Genomic DNA, 19,730 nt, shown 5'->3' with positions numbered 1-19,730 from the left:
CTTTTCTGGAGGAACGAATACAGTTCTGGCTTCCCACTGTAAGTGGAGAGTACTGGCAAACTGGAGTGTGCTCAAACGAGGGCAACCGGAGGGGAAGGGATCAAGACTCTGTACCAGCAATGGCCCGGTGGCAGACCCGAGGATGGTGAGTATGTATGCCTGAAAAGAAATATGCCACGGGACACATCACCCAAGTCTGCCAAGATGAGTAGGACTTTGTCTGGAAGGAGAAGCCAGGATCAGCAAGTGGAAGCACCCACCAAGAGCTGCCCAGAGAACCTAGGCAGTTATCTTTTACAGTGGTGAGCCCTCCCAGGGCCCCAGGGCACAGGCTGGTGCTGCACTCCAGGGAGCACCATTCATTTGGACCAAGGGCCACAGAACTTTTTCTATGAAGAGCAAGATCATAAGTATTTTCAGCTTTGGGGGCCATAAGGTCTCCATGACAGCTTCCACAACTTCTTGATTCTGGAGCACAAGCACAGAAGCAGCCATGTAAGGAAGGCAAACAGGCAAGACTGTATTTTAAATCTGTGTTTACAAAAATAGGCGGTGGACCAGATTTGGCCCATGGGCCACAGTCAGCTACTCTTTGACGGAGACTATGATGCAAATGTGGTCCACGGAATTCGTGTGACATCTAGAATTGTTCAGATAAGGCTGGAGGATCATGCATCAAGGATTTTGGAAGGTCACAGTTCCTCATTTCGGAGGGAAGATTAGGTCATGCTAATCTCTTTCACTTCTAAAAGGCCATGAGGGGCACCTGAGTGGCTCAGTCAGTTAAGTGTCTGACATTGGCTCAGGTCATGATCTCATGGTTCTTGAGTGTGAGCCCCACATCCAGCTCTGTGCTGACAGCTCAGAGCCTGGAGCCTGCTTTGGATTCTGTGTGTCCCTCTGTGTGTGTGTGTGTCTGTCTGTCTGTCTCTCTCTCTAAAAATAAACTTAAAAAAATAAAAAATATAAAAGGCCATGAAAGCCTGGCTCTGAAAAAAGAAATAGACAAAACGGATGATCTCACAGTCAGTTCTCACAGCAGCAGGCCCAAAACCCAGACCTCCTGGGTCCTGGTCCTATATTCCTTCAACAGAGCTCACAGCTCCTAGCCTGGTAGCCTTCAGCTTGTGGCTGGCTAATGTTCTGAAATCTTCTTAATGCCACCTAGCCAAGCCAGCCACCAAGCCAGTCTTTGCTGCCCTGGCAACACACAGAGAGAACCCAGTGGGCAGGGGAATCTGTGAGTCTCCCCACCGGGAGACTAAGACCAGAGTTGTCAGAGACTGAATGTCATCTACAGATGGGAGCTTTGTGCAGACTAGGAGGTATGGCCAGACCTTCACCCATCACTCCCAAGATTTTAACCCAAGTCAAAGGGAGCAGAGTAGTTGAACTCAAACAGTAAGAAAATTTGGACCCTGGATCTAGACATACCATTATGACTTACTTATCCAAATACCATCTTTCAGGACACATTAAACCATGACCAAGAACCCAGTGTAGGTCAAGCCTCACAAATACCACACAGAACTAATGACAACTTCACTGTGGCTTTCTGAGGACTCAAGGTCACACACTAACACTCCCAAACCAGAGGATGGTTTCTGTAAAAAATGAACACTACATTCTTCAATAATGTTTTTTTATTTGAATAGAAAGGAACATATATACAAGAAATTGATCTCCACAAACTATGCCCACCTCATGACCAAAAGCCCAAATCCCACCCAAAACGTGTGATCCTTCTGCTAAAGTCTTGACTATATTTAGCTTATTCCTTGAAATAAATAGAACTTTCCCCCACTTTGGTGCCTCTCATACAATTTTAAAGCTCCTTAGCGTTGGTTAAAAGGTCTATGGAACAAAGTCACACAGAGAGCCTTTTAAAACCATTTGCTGAAACCATTTTGATCATTATAATGACGACCATTATTTTCCGAGCACTGTGTGCCAGCCCTTCTTCATATGCACTTTTTCATGTGGCCTCCCAATGTCCTGGGAGCTAGCTTCTACAGTAGAGATGAGGGGATAGAGATGTTACTTCCCTCCACATGCTGGCCCAAGTCACACCACTGTTGGAACTCAGATTCAAACCCCAGCAGCCTGAGCATGGAGCCTGTACTCCTGTTGCTGCAAACACCTGGGTCTCATCATGTTCCCTCTACATGGAACAACATCCCTCAGGGATCCTCATGGCTCCCTCCCTCACTCATTTCAGTGTCTGTTCAGTGTCATTTCAGAGGTTTTCTCTGACAACCTACCCAATGTGAAACAGTACCCCCTTCCCCACTCTCTCCTCACCTGATTTACTGCTTGATTTGCAAATTATTAGCAGAACTTTATCCTTTTTTATAATATAAAGGTGCATAAAGTCTTTCCTTTTGAAAACACCACCCTATTATTACATAAAGTCAAAGATAGAGATTGTGGCTACTTTTCGTCACTGGTAGCCTAGAAGCATGAAAACCACAGCTAAGGGAACTCCTCGGCACACTTAGATGACAGGTCAGCATGTCCAGCCACAAGCAAGCACTCATCGTGGGCTTTCTTGGCCAACTCAGCTGCTACTAACAGCCCTCTACTTTAAGGGAATAACAGTCCTCCCTACATGGCATAGCCATGGGCCAAAACCCACCTTGTTAATCCTCACAACATTGCTGGAAGTAGAGGGAAGGCAGTTTCTCACCATGTTATTCTGTTTGATGGGGGCCAAAATGTAAGGAGAGAACATAGCTCAAACCATCACCTATAAGACACCCAGTTGGGATCAAGAGAGCCACTGAGGAGAAACCACTGGAACTTCAGTCAAGTGGTCTATTATGTTTCGATGGCAGACACCATTAGATTAAGCTTTTACTAATCTTCTCTTTGCCCCAACCCCAATGAACCCTGAAATAAAGTCCTAAATATTTACTTTGTTCTCCTGCTAATCTTGCCATAACTTGTACTGCTCATATTAACCATACTTAATGAAAGCAATTATTGAGAAAGTTCTATTAGCATAAAGTTTAGACAGGTTAATGACTGTCTTCCCTTGAGAGCTGAGCTCTACAGTACAGGAATTATCCTCCCTACTATGGAGTGAGAAGACAGGGAGGGGTCAGGCACAGTTTCCAGACTTCTGCAGTTTGCTGTCACCAGGACTGCATGACTTCCACCATAGGATTATGAAAACTCCTCTGTGCCAATTCCTGTCAGTCACTCCTATCCCTATCCTTGTCCTTAGGATGGCTACAGAGTTTAAAGGTCATTTCCAAGGCCAAAAGGTCAGGAAAAGCCAACAGGTCCTCTTGAACTAGGGTGAAAGAAGCTCTAGGCTGAGGGTCAAGAAAGGTATTGTGAGCACTGCCAAATATTCGCTCCTTCCTCCTCCAGTACGCGGTGTGGTCCTCCATTCACAACAGAAGCCCTAGTTTCTCACCTGGCTGCATTTCCGCTGTCTTACTCAAGGCCTGGCACCATCCAGGCAGTGTTGGTTGTGTAAAACATACGACAGTGTTTGCCAGATTATGTTTGTGCCCCCTCCCTCTTAGTGAGGTTATTAACCCCAAAGGGCAGTGTCTGTGAGTAAGTGGGGTTAAGACACCATGCCAGGCTCTCAGATACATGATCTCACTGCATCCTCATGGGCATGTGAGGATAAGCGTTGGCATCACTATCTCCATTGTACAGAGAGTGAGGCTGAGGCTCAGTGGAAACTACATGCCAACAAGGAGTAAAAACAGGGGGCCAGGAGTTCTGTTCAAGAGTGTCTAACGCCAAAGACTAGGTCTAGCCTGTGACTGCCAAGCAGCTTCCAAAAATCCCTTTCCCCAGGTTGTCTATACTATTTTCTCTACAAAATACAGCATTAGGACTGGGTAGTTTACACACTCAATAAGCAATGACCATGTACACTCTGGCTCACAGGTCAAATTCTCAGTCCGGTTAAGAAGTGCATGTTCCAATGGCCAAAAGTTACCAAGCTCTTAATTTGTGCCTGGCCTTGAGTGGTTCCCATGTATTAATTCATAATCCTCAAAACAATCCCCTGGTGCAGGTACTTTATCACTATTTTACTGATGAGGAAACTGACTGGGTCTACAAAGACACACAGATAGGTAGCACAGCTAGGACTGGATCCAGGCTGTCAGCGTCCAGTCTGTGTCTAAACCACAATCCTATAGCTGCCATTCAATCTTATCACCAACAAGGGGGTGTAGGGAGAGCATCAGCACAAATCCTTCATTTGACGCTCATTGTAGCCCTTCTGTAATGACTGTTTTAAGAGCCCATCTCTAGCTGCATGGAGGTAGAAAGTTCCCACTGTGAATGTTGACTTAAAAAGCTCACCAACATGAAAGGTCAAGACAGTTTGAAACCAGCTAACAGTGTCATCGGCCAGCTCTCACAAGGCCAATCAAAATGCAGTTTCAACTTTCTGTCGACCCCAGACACATAGTCCCCCTGCTGGCTCTGTCAATGCTACAGGTCCTCAGCTTGACATAAATGGACTTGGGTGCTGTGATCCTGAGCATGAGGTCTGCTGAATGTGCAAAGGTAAAGGAGACACAGAAAAAGGAGACCATTGTGGCCAGTAATGAAGATGACATCTGCTGCCCAGAACTGTGGGGCAGCTGTGTCCTTCTGAGTGACACATCTAACTATATACCTCTTTGCTTCCTTTTTAAACTCAGCAAAAAATTTCAGGCCACCTTCACCACATCGGCCTTCTCTCTTCCTTTTCTGAGATACGCTGAGAAGGAAAAAACATCAACAAAAACTAGTAACTGATTTTCATTTAGATCGTCTAATTTTAGAAGCTATGGGTATGCAAAGCCAAAAAGCACAGCTTAAAAGAAAATCCATCAAAACCCCACAAGCTTCTGTACCTAAGAAACTGTTTTAACTACCCAGAAACAGATACAGTCCCCCACCCTCATTGAAACAACTTTAATTCTACAATTTTTCCCAATTTTTAAATCTCAGGCTTTGGAATGCCTCTACTAAAATATGTGTCAATAAAAACAGGTAAAGGATGGGGGTGCCTGTTTAGCTCAGTCATTTAAGCTTCCAACTTTGGCTCAGGCCATGATCTCATGGTTCAGGAGTTTGAGCCCCAGGTCAGGTTCTGTGCCAACAGCTCAGAGCCTGGAGCCTGCCTTGGATTCTGTGTCTCCCTCTCCCTCTCTCTCTCTCTCTTTCTCTCTCTCTCTGTCCCTCCCCTGCTCATGCTCTGTCTCTCTCTGTCAAAAATAAATAAACACTAAAAAAACAAACAAACAAACAAACAAACAAACAGGTAAAGGATGGAGTGTCCAAGACAAGGGAGTATCTGTGAGAAACCACATGCTATGCTGTGGCTGCAGAATGTCTACTAAATCAATACCATATGTAGACTGATAGCACAACTGTATATACATACCTCATTTAGCCAAATTAGACTAAGTGGGATCAGTTGCCTTCTTTTTTTTTTTTTTTAATTTTTTTTTTTTCAACGTTTTTTATTTATTTTTGGGACAGAGAGAGACAGAGCATGAACGGGGGAGGAGCAGAGAGAGAGGGAGACACAGAATCGGAAACAGGCTCCAGGCTCCGAGCCATCAGCCCAGAGCCCGACGCGGGGCTCGAACTCACGGACCGCGAGATCGTGACCTGGCTGAAGTCGGACGCTTAACCGACTGCGCCACCCAGGCGCCCCAGTTGCCTTCTGATTAAAACAAACAAATCTATTTCAGTATGTCCCATCTCTGATCCACTCAACAGCACTGTGTGGGGACATTTTTATAAACAAAAGTAAAGCCTACACAAGTGTCAAGGTCAGTCCCACAGTGTACGTTCCTAAGGGCTCCCGTTCTTCACCCTCAAGTGGCTGGGAAGAACAGGATTCTCCACAGGAATACATACTCTGATGTTTTAAAATGAAGAAAAGCCACGTACTCTTTGAAAGGTCAGTAAGAAGTCCAAAGGCATTAAGATTGGTAGGTTCCTGCATTTCTGCAAGGACTATTCATTCGGGGCAATCTCTTGTAGTATAGCTAGTTCGAACTGTTGAAATCCTACTTAATAACTAGCCACCAAAAGTTACAAAACAGATTATCTTATTACAACACCTTAGTTTTCAGAAAGTGTAGTAGAGCAAAAGCATTTTCCCCTTTGAACAAGTTAGCAGTCAGCTTTCCAGGTGCTTCTGGGACTTACTAAACTATTCAGGAAACTGTCAAAGCAGGCCGTGGCAGACACAGTGATCTAGAACTGACCACGTGGTTGTCACTGTCCTGATAAAAGTTCTAAGACAGTGGTTGACCTGGCACATGTCCCAGAGAGGGAGAAGGGCATTCAGCTGGACACCTATTCAGAATCTGCTATCTTGCCAGACTCCCAGCTAGGTACTGGGTCCAAAAGAAAAATGTAGGGTATTTTGCCCATGCCTTTAAGGAGCTTAGAGCCTGACTGTGGAGACAGGCAAAGCATGGGAAAGTCCAAGGATGTACACAGCACTCGTGTGAATACAAAGCAAGGGCACCAGAAGGCTTGGAAGGACCTCAGGAAGACTTTTTATGGGAAACAGTGCTTCAGATGAGTCTTGGAAAAGATGGTAAATTAGAGCCAGGAAAACGGAAGGTCATTCCAGGCTGAGGACAAAAACATGTAAATGTATAAGAGCATAAACAAACAGCATGGCATGGGTGTGGCTGGCTCTAGGACAGCTGGTGCACTCAGCCACAGCAGCCTTTAACACAGGAGAGGACGTGTGGCTGGCTCAGTTGGTTAAGCGTCCGACTTCGGCTCAGGTCATGTTCTCACAGTTCATGAGTTTCAGTACCACATCAGGTCTGTGCTGACAGTGAGGAGCCTGGAGCCTGCTTCGGTTTCTTTCTTTCTCTTTCTCTTTGTCTCTCTGTCTGCCCCTCCCCTGCTCATGCTCCCTCCCTCCCTCTCTCTCTCTCTCAAAAATAAACATTTGTTTTTAATATATGAAATTTATTGTCAAATTGGTTTCCATACAACACCCAGTGCTCATCCCAAAAGATGCCCTCTTCAATGCCCATCACCTACCCTACCCTCCCTCCCACCCCCCATCAACCCTCAGTTTGTTCTCAGTTTCAAAAATAAACATCTAAAAAAATAAAAGAAAATGGAAGACGAAAGGTCAGCATTATAGAAGCTTTGTCCTCTGAACCCTCAAGAAAAGTTGGAGTCAGCCTTAGGACAACTGTGGGAATCCAAACCACAGTGTGGTAAGGGTCTCTGGTAGTCATTCCTATTTTATCTGCTTGCTGCCTGCAATCTGTTTAGGGATCCTGTCCCCAGTTTGAAACCCCAGGGTGACCTGCATGATCCAGTCACATCCAATCAAGATGTCACTGAGCACTGTGACTAGGTCATGGATAGGCAAGATGATCAGAATCTTCCCCGAGAATGTTGCCAGAAACCTAGAGGCTTCTGTGACCCTTTCTGCCACCACCCTGGGAAGATGGACTTAGAATGAAGCCAACTCAGAAGGCGGTACAGCTGAGTTTCTTAAAGATGGTCCCCACGTCTGTAGCCAGCAGTGCTGAGCTCAGCACCATCTCTGGAACTAGCTAACTGCATGGGCCCTAAACTCCCTTTCTGTTTACGGTTTTTTGCTTCTTGCAAAGAAATTATTGATAAACAGGTGGGTTTCCTACTAAGCCTTTCATAAAGGTCAGGAAGGATTGACAAAAAAAGGTCTATTTGGAAACTGAAAGTTTAAAGCACTCAAATGAAGAAACATGTATGAAAATATTTTCTAATCTATACAGCACTACACAAATATTAGTCATTTCATTCACTATCAGTGGTGATATTCTAATAAACAACAAACACTCATTTAGTGCTGACTTTGTATGAGGCATGGTCTAAGTAGTTTATTTATCTCACTTAATCCTCACAAATAACCCCCATGAAATGGGTAACTACTATTTTTTCCCCAATTCTACAGCCATAGAAAGGTTAAGAAAGATGCCTAAAGTCACAAAGGAATGAACTGACGGAGCCGAGAGCTGAACCAGGGCAGCCTGGCTGCAAAACACTGCCCTCCGCGAAGTCTTACATGTCCTGAGCACTGAAACCAATGTCCCAACTTCCTTTACGCTGATATTCGTAAACAAGTGGCTTGCAACAAAGCAATCCACATTGACATATGGGTACTGTCTTCACAAGATCCCACCTTTGCTGGCTTGTTTCATCAATAAAGGCATCACCCAGTCATGACACCAGCTCCTCCCTCATCCTCGCTCATGGTCCACCAGGTCCTGCTCACATCAGCTCCACCAGACATGGGTTTCCAACCCCCCCCCTTCCCCTGGACATCACGCACATGCCTCGTTTTAGGCCTTCCCCTGCCCAGTGCACTAAACTCTCTCACCTGGCTTCCCAGAGGACCCACTTTAAAGCACCCCACTTCCACATGGCCACCAATTCTTCTCTGAAAATACAGGTCTCATCTTATTATCCTCCTGCTTTATTTAAACCCTCCTCAGCTGTCACTGCCTACAGAACAAATACAAACTCCTGAGTTTTACAAGGAAAACTCTTCATATATTCCCTCAACCTACCTTTTCAGGATGGTCTCCTTTTCTACTGCTCCAAACACGCTGTGTAGGGTGTTCCGTGCTGTAAAGTAGATCTTGGGGGACCTGTCTTATTTTCCTTAACTAATTTAATTTACTCTCTCATGTCTTGATAATTATATACTCTGCTTAAAATTAATAAAATAGAATTTCCTCTAAAACATTTTTGTAATTTAAATCCACTCTCTCAGACTACTTTGCCATCATTATTCTGAATTAGCAGCTCTTTCATGAAAAGAAATAATTACCTTCTATATAAGCAGGAGTAAAATGTGTGTTGCCAAAAATTTACTGGTTTGGGTCCAGGAAAGGAGTTTCTTAAGGTCAGGAGCCCAAAAGTGCCTTCTGGGAATTTATGGAAATCTCTTTCTTGGAGGTCTCAAAGATCGGTTGCAAAGCTAACAGTTGTTGGGGCTGAGGACTTGCAACAACAACAACAACAACAACAACAACAACAACAACAAACCTTGCTAGGAAGAGAGGAGGAGACTTTAGGTCTCAGCTGGCTCATCAGGAAAGTGCAACATCTCCAGCATGTTTCTGAAATGGTAATAAGTGGAACACCTCCAACAATATCCTGTAGATATGAGTTTCTCAACCACAGTACAAGTGATATTTTGGGCTAGATAGTTCTCTGTAGTGGCAGCTAGCCTGTGCACTGTAGAATGTTCAGCAGCATCCCTGGCCTCTATCTACTGGACGTCAATAACACTTCCTCAGTTTGACAACTGAAATGTCTGCAGACACTGCCAAGTATGGCCAGGGGGGCAAAATCGCCTGCAGCTGAGAATGAGAGCTATAAATACCATGCTCAAAGGTCAGCATCACTTCTTCTGAACTACAGTTTTCTTTGTCTTCCTCTTCCTGCCCTCCTTCTCCTTCTTCATGATAAAAACCAAAACACCATGACCACACACAATGTGAAAACCACACCAACAATGACAGATTTTTTCTAGGAAGATACCATAAGAATTGTTCCTGACAGGTAGCCACATATTTATTCCTGCCCCTACAAAGAATGAAACAGAGACATGCAGGAGAAAGACACAGTTGTCTCTTGCTCTCTGCCCGGTTTCTTGGTAGCATTTGGGGGGGTGCCACTGCCCGGCTGTTACCTGATCCTGAGAAAGCCACCTGTTAAGCTGAGCACAGGGTTGGGGCACTTCAGGTGCTACCCAACCCACAAATGACAGTGTGGGTAACCCAAACAAGGAAACAACACAGGTGCAACTTAATTTCAAGGTCCATTAGCAGCACGAAAGGGGGAAAATTGCACTTCCAAATGCAAGTCCTGAAACTCAGCAGGGACATTTTTCATTTTCAACTTTTAAGTGGTAGAATAATAATTATGGTTCTTTTATTATTATTATTATTATTGAGAACAGCATCCAGGCTCATATGTTGCATTTCACCTGCAATACATTGCATGTGGCTACTGATGTTTGGAAAATGCTGGGCTAGCTAACATTCAGTTTAGACTAAATATTAGAAAACAGCCACTGGAGTTGTGCCTGCATCTTCAATTTTGTGGCTGTGTTTCCCAAATGACCTTGTAATTATAAGTGATCATAACAGGAAAGAAATGTTACCATTAAGTTGTGCCTTCTAGCTAACCCTGAATGCTGGCCAGTTATTCAGCTTATGTTGAATGACAACAACTAGTTCTTTAAAGTATAAATAAATAAATAAATGCAGAGGGACACATGCATTTACTGCTTCAACTGATGGAGAGAGAGGCACAATGCACCCATTACCCAAAATATTATAATCTAGAGTTGTACCCATCACATTCTATAAAAGCTCCACAGCACAGAAGTATCTGTACAAAGCTCCGACATGACAGACCCCCCCCCCAAAAAAAAATTCGACTTCACTGATGATGTCTTCTAAGGTCTGAGAAAGGGAAATAAGATATCAAGCACCACTTCCAAGCAATTCCCCACGAGCAGAAATGGAAAAGAGAAACCAGAAGGAGAAACTTCTTTTAGCAGTGAAACCAAATGCCATCCCCTCCAGCATAATCCAATCAATGTGGGCATTTACTGAGCACTCCCAACAGGGAGGCTTTGAATAAGACGTTAGAGACAAAACAGATTAAGTGGACACTGTCAGTCCCCAGAAGGCCAGCATTGTCATTGTCACATATTTTTTTACCTTCTCCCTATGTTAGCACATGGCAAAGATGCTATTCCAGTTCCAGTGCCATTCCCTCCACTTCATCATTTAAGATAATAAAAGTAGAGAAAAGAGGAATTGGTCTTTCCAAAAACAAAAATGTCATTCTGAAAGTGGATAATTTTGGCAAAGAAACATTTAAGTTCTTTCAGGGAATATATCTAGAGAAACTGATTTACTATGCAATTGGTTGAAGGGTGTGAATTTTTCTTAAATCTGGGTTTTCATTTCTTCGATTCACCTTCATCTTCAACAAGATAAACCAAGCTCAAAAATGCAGTTCAATCTAATTCTTGATTTCAATCAAGTTCATTTCCAGCTAAACTTCTCTAGGGGAACATCACTTGCACATAATAAAAAAGCCCAGGAGTGATAAATTTGGAAATAAGAGCCATTTTGGATAAAAGGTACAGAGAACACAGCTAAACAGAGAAAGGGAGCACTCACGCATGCGTGCACACGCGCACGTGCACACATGCATACGTGTACGCGCACACACACACAGAGCTATCCCTAAAAAGAAAATAAATTTAAGGAACCCTTCTTCAACTGCTATGGTACCCAATTTAGAAGCAGTTTATAGCCAACCAGAAGATATATCAGCAAGCAATAAGACACAACAGTAAGCAATCAGAAACATCAGCAAGCAATAAGACACCAGAGTAAGCAGTAAAGACACACCAGGGAGAACGTTTCTGAGCAATTACCACATGTCTTAATGCAAAAAGAGAAAAAGAAAAACTTCACTCAATCAGCATTGGAACCCTATAAAAATGAACCCTCTCACAGCTCAAGTGCCATTTCTGCTACGACAAGAGAGGTAATGAGGACCGTATGGCCACAGATCAGAGAGAGGGCAAAAGCAGCAATAAATGGTTTTTTTTTTTTTTCCTGAACAAGGGTTATAAATTTAAGTTTCTGTCCTTCTTTTTGGCACCACAATCTACAGGTATGGCAAATAGTTTAGAAATATGTTGTTTGACTGACAAAATATAAAGGCCCCACCACCCTCTGGGAGAAATAAAGTAGGAAGCCTCCATTCTTTCTTTCACTTCTATATCCATTGTGGCCATCACAGTGGCTAAGGGAGGAAAGCACATGCACACATAGGGACAAGCTTGCTTTTGCAAAGGTTGGTCAAAGAAACAGACAATTAGACACAGAGAACTTTTTTTTTTTTATCAGACAGGTTATTAAATATCCCAGAAAACTGTCAGCTCTCCAGGAACCTCTAAGAAAATAGTAACCTATTTTTCTAAACTCACCCATTTGTGATGATTTACAAGATGATTTATAAGAAAGATGGAGCACACACTCTATATGGTGCTTGGTCTTAAGCTGAGCTCAGGGGGTTCCAGGTCCCTATCAAAGGTCCCCCCTTGCCCAAACACTTAAACTCCATGAAACCAGTGAAACCACTAGCTTCTTGTAGATGTTGAGAAGACAGAGTACAATCATGTGCCTCCAAGAGTTCCAAACAGTAACTGGTTATTTACTGGGAGGTTGCTAGATGTTAGTTTCCTCCCCTTCCTTCCAATTATTTTCTGGGTCACGATGCATTTCTAGTCTGTAACTCTTCCATGAGGCCCCTATGCCTCAATCCTACCCACCTTCAAAATTTACCTTCCTGTGTGAGAAGCCTTCACAGCTACCTCCAGTTACAGGATCACCATTTGTGTGATTTTATGCATATATATTATTTTCCTAAGTGTCCATTAAAAAATCTCAAAGTGTATCACACGCAAAATATACCAAGGAATGACGATGAGGTTAATTAATTATTAGACACAACTCTAAATTTTCTCCCTCGTCCCCCCTAAAAGAACACATGAAATACTTTGGTTCTTTAATTATTCGTAAACACAGAACCAGTGGCACATCAAAAGGAGACCCACTCAGAGCCAACAACTTAGAGAATGTGTTCAAGAGGTTTGTGTTACCTGAGTAAGCTAGCTCCATACGTGGGGCTGGAACCCCATGTGAAAGAAGGAGCCACCAACTCCCTCCCTCCCCTATTTCATTCCTGGACGTCTACCCACAATTCTGTACCCTGGGGCTTGGAGCCCAGGCAGTGAAGTCTCCCTGTAAGCCTGGCACACAAAGAGGACAGTCAGCGGCAGCAAGATCCCTTACCAGGGCCGAGAATGACAACAGGTATGTTTACGTGGGCCTCATAGAACAGAGGCAGTGGGAGGCAGCAAAGCTAAAGGCAGAACACCCAACTCCATGTCTGAAAACAGGATAATGCAGAATGCCATGAACTCAGAAAGGACCTCTTCAATAGCATTTCCTACTGGGGACAGGAATGGGGGAGTAGAGACCGGAGAGGCATGGCTTCCATTTATTAATAAGCAGCTCAACACAGTGGGAGGTTTTCTTGTCTAATTACAGAAGCTGTTGGAAACTGCAGGGAAGATAGGATTTATGGCCCAGATGACACTGTCTCTGTGTTGTAATTAAAAGTTATTTTTAATACCTTTGTTTGGTTGGATACTTTGGATTATTAGAAATATATTTTGTAATTTAACACTCGCTAAAGGGCAGAACAGAACAAAAAGGTAATACAACAAACTTGCATAATGTGAAACAATTAAATGTTTTGACACTGGGAGGTAGGAAAGGAAAAGAATTGCTCCCACTTAAGTCCATGCACTTCTACAAGTCAGGGGTACAGGTAAACCAGAAAGTACTAAGTTAGATTTTCAAAGTACCAAAAAATAACCCAGCTACTTATTTTATCCACTAACTAGAATTTGGATACCACCACCACGAGTGTAGACAACTCACAACTGTTCACCCAAAGCACCTCATCCTAACCTTGAGCTCTTCGTTCTGTCCTGGGTTTCTAAGAAATGACAGTGGTCACCCTAAGAAGACCAAGTCCTGGCTCAACCACAAAGATCCAGAGGCCAACCCCAGGCAGTGCAATGGGGAATCTAATGTAAGCGATGGACAATACATGCTGTGTGTGACTTGGACATTGTTTTTAATCTATTTGTCTTCTCTCATCCAATTTTAAGAAGGGACTAGACAAAATGCATCCCAGTGAAAACTGCAGGGTTTTGTCCATGAGCGGCTACAGAATCAGGCCAAGATCAGGCAGGGGCCATTTATTTCCTAAGTGCCATTTCTAGAATTTACATTTCCCCATATACACATAGGAGGCATTTTCTACAACGGTGGCTCTTCTTGAACAACAGGAAGGAGACAGTCTATTATATGGAACAGACTTTTGAACCTGATAAAAATGGGAAGGAGAAAGAACCTCTAACCGGCATGAGCTTCCCAGATAACCTGTTTCATTTCATCTTTATCCATGCTACAAATCTCCTCATTAAATGTGAATTCCAGGAGCTCATTTCATGAAATGTGTCACAGAAACCACCAGATATTACACATCATGATGAGACTTAAAACGTGTTTTAACATGTTCATCAAAAATAAATTTAAAATGAGCTTTTCCAGGGCCATACCACGTTTATGGGATTTATACCAGTAAGAACCACTGTACTGCTTTACTCTTTTCCCAGTTGTAAGCGGGGTCTGACTCCATGTCAGGGACAATTGCTCTTACCTGCCACATTAATTTTCTCAAGTGCTACCAAGCTGGGAACAGCCGTGGTGGAGTTGGTCGAGTTTGTTCCCGTGCCATTGATTACGAGATTGTCCACCTTTGACTCTAACTTGCCAATGCGCTGCAAGATATTATCCAAAAGCACAGCAAGTGTTTTCTTCAGATCTGTGAAAGAAAATGCAAAGAGTTGAAAAATTCTTTGGCCCTTGTATGTTTGTCTGGCTCATGCGCTCGCTCACTCTTTCTCTTCTCCCCCCCACCACTTCTCTGTCTTTGACATGAAGAACAAAGGGTGGCACAATCAAAAAGTACTGCTTAAACATCTGCCCTAACAAACCATATATTTTTTTTTTTATTTTTTTAATGTTTATTTTACTTTTGAGAGAGTCACAGAACAAGCAGGGGAGAGGGACAGAGAGAGAGGGAGACACAGAATCCAAAGCAGGCTCCAGGCTCCGAGCTGTCAGCACAGAGCCCAACAGAGAGCTGGAACTCACGAACTGTGAGACCATGACTTGAGCTGAAGTCAAATGCTTATCTGACTGAGCCATCCAGATGCCCCTTTAACAAACCATACCTTAAAGATGACAGTGGCCCAGAGAGCACAAATCAGTCTGTTCTGCAGTTTATGTAAGGCAGTAAGTGACATAAAATTAATTCCAGCCACTAAGTTGATAGAGAAAACTCTGGGTTACTTAGCATCCTATCAAAGCACTCTATTAAATTCCTCCTTATAGCATGAAGGTCTGACCCACAGAATCCCAACTCCAAAGTGTAGATAACATCTTGAAGTAACTTCTGTATCAATTTCATTGTTATTTTTAGTGCTATATACTCTAGTATGTCCTATTTTTTTTTTTTTTTTTTGCAAAGTCTTTATTTCGGTTGGTTACTTACAGAAATAATAGAAACTACAGTTCTAGATTCTAGGCATGCTGGGTAACTCAAAGGTATCTGTAGTGAAATTTAGAAAGATACTTAAATTAAGACCAGATTCATTCATGCAAGAAATTTTTACGAAACAAGTGCTACGTGCCAGGCACTGTTCCAGATGCTGGGGCTATTTTCTCGTGATGCTTACATTTAAGAGCTGATTCCCTTTTGGGGAGTCTGGATGGCTTTGTTGGTTAAGTGTCCAATTCTGGGTTTCAACTCAGGTCATTCATTCACTACCTCATGGTTCATGAGTTTGAGACCCACATCAGGCTCTGTGCTGACAGCACGGAGACTGCTTGGGATTCTCTCTTTCCCTCTCTCTGCGCCTCCCCTGCTCATGCTCTCACTCTCTCAAAATAAACATAAGTAAAAAATAGAGTTAGATTCCTTTCCTACACATCTGACTGGGTTAAATACTGCACTTCTCTCTGGACAAACTACAGACACTTTATCCTCATGTATACGCAAATGTTTACTAAGTTTGTACACAAGGTATTCCACATGTACAAGATTAATTTAGCTTCTCTTCTCTGGAAACTCATAATTAAAGAAAGATATTGACTTGTACATGTGAGGAAGTCAGAAGGACAACAGGCCAGCCATCCATGTGAATAGAATCGGGCCTCATTAATGAATTGGGAGCCGTCCAGGGGAGAAGTGCATGGTGTGGGTAGTAGGGTGTGCAAAGTCCTAAACAGGGACAAACGCAAGGATGCCACTTCCCCTCCTACTAGGAACAGGGTGAACTTGAGCCGAGCAGGTGATCTCACCTGGCCAGGAAAGAAGTATACACCAGATCAATTCACCAACCCCAGAACACAGCCAACTGACATTGAACCCCGGCCGCGAGGCACTCGGGCAGTCCCATTTTGCCAAGGGGACAAGAAAGTCATCAGAATGGAAGCAAAGGTATATCATTAGCACGGAAATTTGTGTTTCTTAGTGGTTTACAGATGGGAGGCATGGCTGGAGCGGATTAAAAATTACCAGCAGAAACCAAGCCTACACCTTCGTCCTGGAAGCCAGGTGTTCTGTGCTGGGCAGAAGCATGGTGTCCCCACCACCCTCCCCAAACCGAACATTAGACTTGTTCACCCTGTTAACTTCTGGAGTGATTCGTCGGTTCATTCTAACAAACACCAGAGCGGGCCTATTTTTGCTCTTCAGCATGTATACTTCCTACAGGTAAGAAGAAGCTGGCCACAACATTAGAGCAACAGAGCTAAAAATATCATTATAACCGAGAAGGGCAGAAGGGAACTAATGTTTCCCCAATGCCCATTGCAAGCCACACGCAAATCTAAGAAACCCCCTTCTCCGTGAGGTAGGTGAGGTAAAATGACTTCATTTTACAGATAAGAACATGAAATAACATGCGCACAGCTATAGAAATAATAAACCGGAATGGGGACTTGAGTCAGGCTGGCCTAATTCCCGGCTGCCTCACTGGCCCAGCCAAAAGTCAAGCGCGAGAGCAGAAGAAGAAACCAAGTGTGAAATTCAGTGTCTTTCACCCATACCATTGTGATTAAGGGCCCAGACTCTGGAGCCAAGGTTTCTGAGTTTACGCCCTCATTCTCCACTCCTATTTCCTTATCTGTAAAAGAGTGGTAAGCACCCTTGCCTCTTTGGGGTTGTTACATGGGCATAACGAGTTACTATGTATAAAATGTCCTTAATAATCACTACGTAACAACCTGCGATACACATAGACAAAAAAATGAAACCTTCCTCTGGGAAATGCTCTCATCTTTCCTCAAGAAATCTCTTCCTGAGTGATGCAGAGAGCTTTGCCACTTTATCCAAAGGGTCATGAGCTCGTCTCCTCCAAGAGCTGCAGTCCCACGGTCTGCATGACTCACAGTCTGCCCCTGGCACATCCTTAGCTGGCAGAAACAGCAGGGGTCAGCCACCAGCTCTGCTCTTACAGTGAACCTAAAGCATCAACTGCTTTTCCAGAATTCTGAAGATTGCCAGGGGCCAGCCAGGCAGATGGGGGCAATGGTACCACGAGGAAGCAGCCACAATGTTAAGAAACCACCCCTCAGATAAAGGACAGCAACATCCTCCACCTCCAGCCTCTTTGCCTGCAGGCTCTCGCACCAGCCAGAGTCCACACAGGTAAAAATGGTATTTAACTACTACCAGCAATTGAGATTAGCTAGACACAGAAGCCCTGAACCTCTAGAACAGGTTAAATCAGGGTTTCTCAGCTTTCACACTATTGACACTTTGGGCCAGGTAATTATTTGTTGTGCAGGGCTAGCCAGTGCACCGAAGGGTGTTTGGCTTCTAACCAGTGAATAACAGTAGCAATCCTTTCATGTGACAACAGAAAATGTCTCTGGACATTGCCAATGTCCCAGGGGGAAGGGGGGAAACAACTGCTCCAATTGAGAACCAAAGAATTAAGCATCTTCTCCCAACCCTCATCTTCCTCACTGCCCCTTTGTAGAGAGGAAATGGAAGTATGAGAACAGTCACTGAACTTGCATTATGTGTGACTTCAATTCGCTGATGCCCCTGAGGCGTTGCAGGCATTGCTACAAATACAATGGGAAAAACAATGAAAGAATCTGCCCTCCTCCCTACAGGGGCTTCCTGAAGCCTAGCCCAGGGTGATGGTCTCTCAAGGGCTGGTAATCTTTTGCAATTTTTTGCCTTTTTGTTAAAAGGCAACAAGGACTACTGGACAGAGCCCCGTAACCCAAACTTACTGGTGACAGTCACTGGTGGAGCACCCTCTTAGGTAGATTACACAACTGTCACGTCAACATTAAGATTATACAAACAAATGGAAAGACATATTCCATGCTCATGGATTGGAAGAATATTGTTAAAAGGTCTAGACTACCCAAAGCAATGTACAGATTTAATGCAATCACTATCAAAACACCAACAATATTTTTCACAGAACTAGAACAAATAATCCTGATATTTGTACAGAACTGCAAAAGACCCTGAATAGCCAAAGCAATCTTGAAAAAGGAGAGCAAAATTGGAGGTATCACAATTTCAGATTTCAGGATATACTACAAAGCTGTAGTACTAAAAACAGTATGGTACTGGCACAGAAATAGGCACAGGTACCGATGGAACAGAATGCAGAGGCCAGAAATCAACCCATGACCGTATGGTCAATTAATCTATGACAAAGGAGGCAGGAATATTCAATGGGAAAAAGACAGGCTCTTCAACAAATTGTGTTGGGAAAACTGGACACATAAAAGGATGAAAGTGGATCCTCTTCTAACACCGTACACAAAAATAAACTCAAAACAGATTAAAGACCTAAATGTGAGACCTGAAATCATAAAAATCCTAGAAGAGAAAGAGAGCACAGATATTAATTTCTCTGACATTGGCCATAGTATTATTTTTCTAGATATGTCTCCTGAGGCAAGGCAAAGAAAAGCAAAAACGAATTACTGGGACTACATCAAAATAAAATGCTTTCACACAGCAAAGGAAACAAACCATCCACAAAACAAGAAGACAACCTACTGAATGGGAGAAGATATTTGCAAATGATATATCCAATAAGAGGTTAATCTCCAAAACATATAAAGAACTTACACAACTCAACACAAAAAAGCAAATAAGCCAATTAAAAAATGGGCAGAAGACACGAATGGACATTTCTCTGAAGAAGACATGCATATGGCCAACAAACACGAGAAGATGCTCAACATAGCTCATCATCAGGGAAATGTACATCAAAACCACAATGAGGTATCATCACCTCACACCTGTCAAAATGGCTAAAATGAAAAACACAACAAACAGTAAGTGTTGGCAAGGATGTGGAGAAAAAGTAATATTCGTGCACTACTGCTAAGAATGCAAACTGCTTCACCCCTCTAGAAAACAGTATGGAGGTTCCTCAAAAAATTAAAAATAGAACTACCCTATGATCCAGTAACCACACTACTAGTTTTTACCCAAAGAATACGAAAACACTAATTCAAAAAATATATGCACCCCTATGTTTATTGCAGCATTATTTACAGTAACCAAATTATGAAGCAATCTAAGTGCCCATCAATAGACAAATGGGTAAGGATGTGGTACACACATACACACAAACACACACATACAGGAATATTACACAGCCATAACAAAGGATGAGATCATGCCATCTGAGACAGCATGGATGGACCTAGAGGGCATTATGCTAAATGAAATAAGTTAGACTAAGAAAGACAAATACCATATAGTTCCACTCATAAGTGGAATCTGAAAAAAGAAAAACAAAATGGCAGAATCAGACCTATAAATACAAAGAACAGATACCTGCCACAGAGGAGAGGGTGAGGTATGGGCAAAATGGGTGAAGGGAAGTGGGAGGCACAGGCTTCCACATATGGAACGTGTAAGTCACAGGAATAAGAGGCACAGCATAAGGAATAGAGTCAATGATATTGTAACAGCAACGTGATGGGACAGATGGTTAGGTACACTAGTGGTGC

At 43.2% G+C, this 19,730-nt stretch overlaps 1 protein-coding gene across 5 annotated transcripts in view; it reads right to left on the bottom strand.

Moving 5' to 3' along the window:
- MGAT5 (alpha-1,6-mannosylglycoprotein 6-beta-N-acetylglucosaminyltransferase) overlaps positions 1 to 19,730 on the bottom strand; it is a 336,584-nt gene that overhangs the window by 178,957 nt on the left and 137,897 nt on the right. For all 5 annotated transcript variants that reach the window (XM_023259272.2, XM_045033706.1, XM_045033707.1 and 2 more), the window contains one exon: positions 14,326 to 14,490. In XM_023259272.2, the coding sequence (XP_023115040.1) occupies positions 14,326 to 14,490 (165 nt within the window). The remainder of the gene's footprint in view (positions 1 to 14,325; positions 14,491 to 19,730) is intronic.

The sequence above is a fragment of the Felis catus genome, chromosome C1 (assembly GCF_018350175.1).
Source record: "Felis catus isolate Fca126 chromosome C1, F.catus_Fca126_mat1.0, whole genome shotgun sequence".
Taxonomy (NCBI): Eukaryota; Metazoa; Chordata; class Mammalia; order Carnivora; family Felidae; genus Felis; species Felis catus.
The sequence above is the reverse complement of the archived record's forward strand: the minus strand, read 5'-3'. Positions and strand labels throughout refer to the sequence as shown.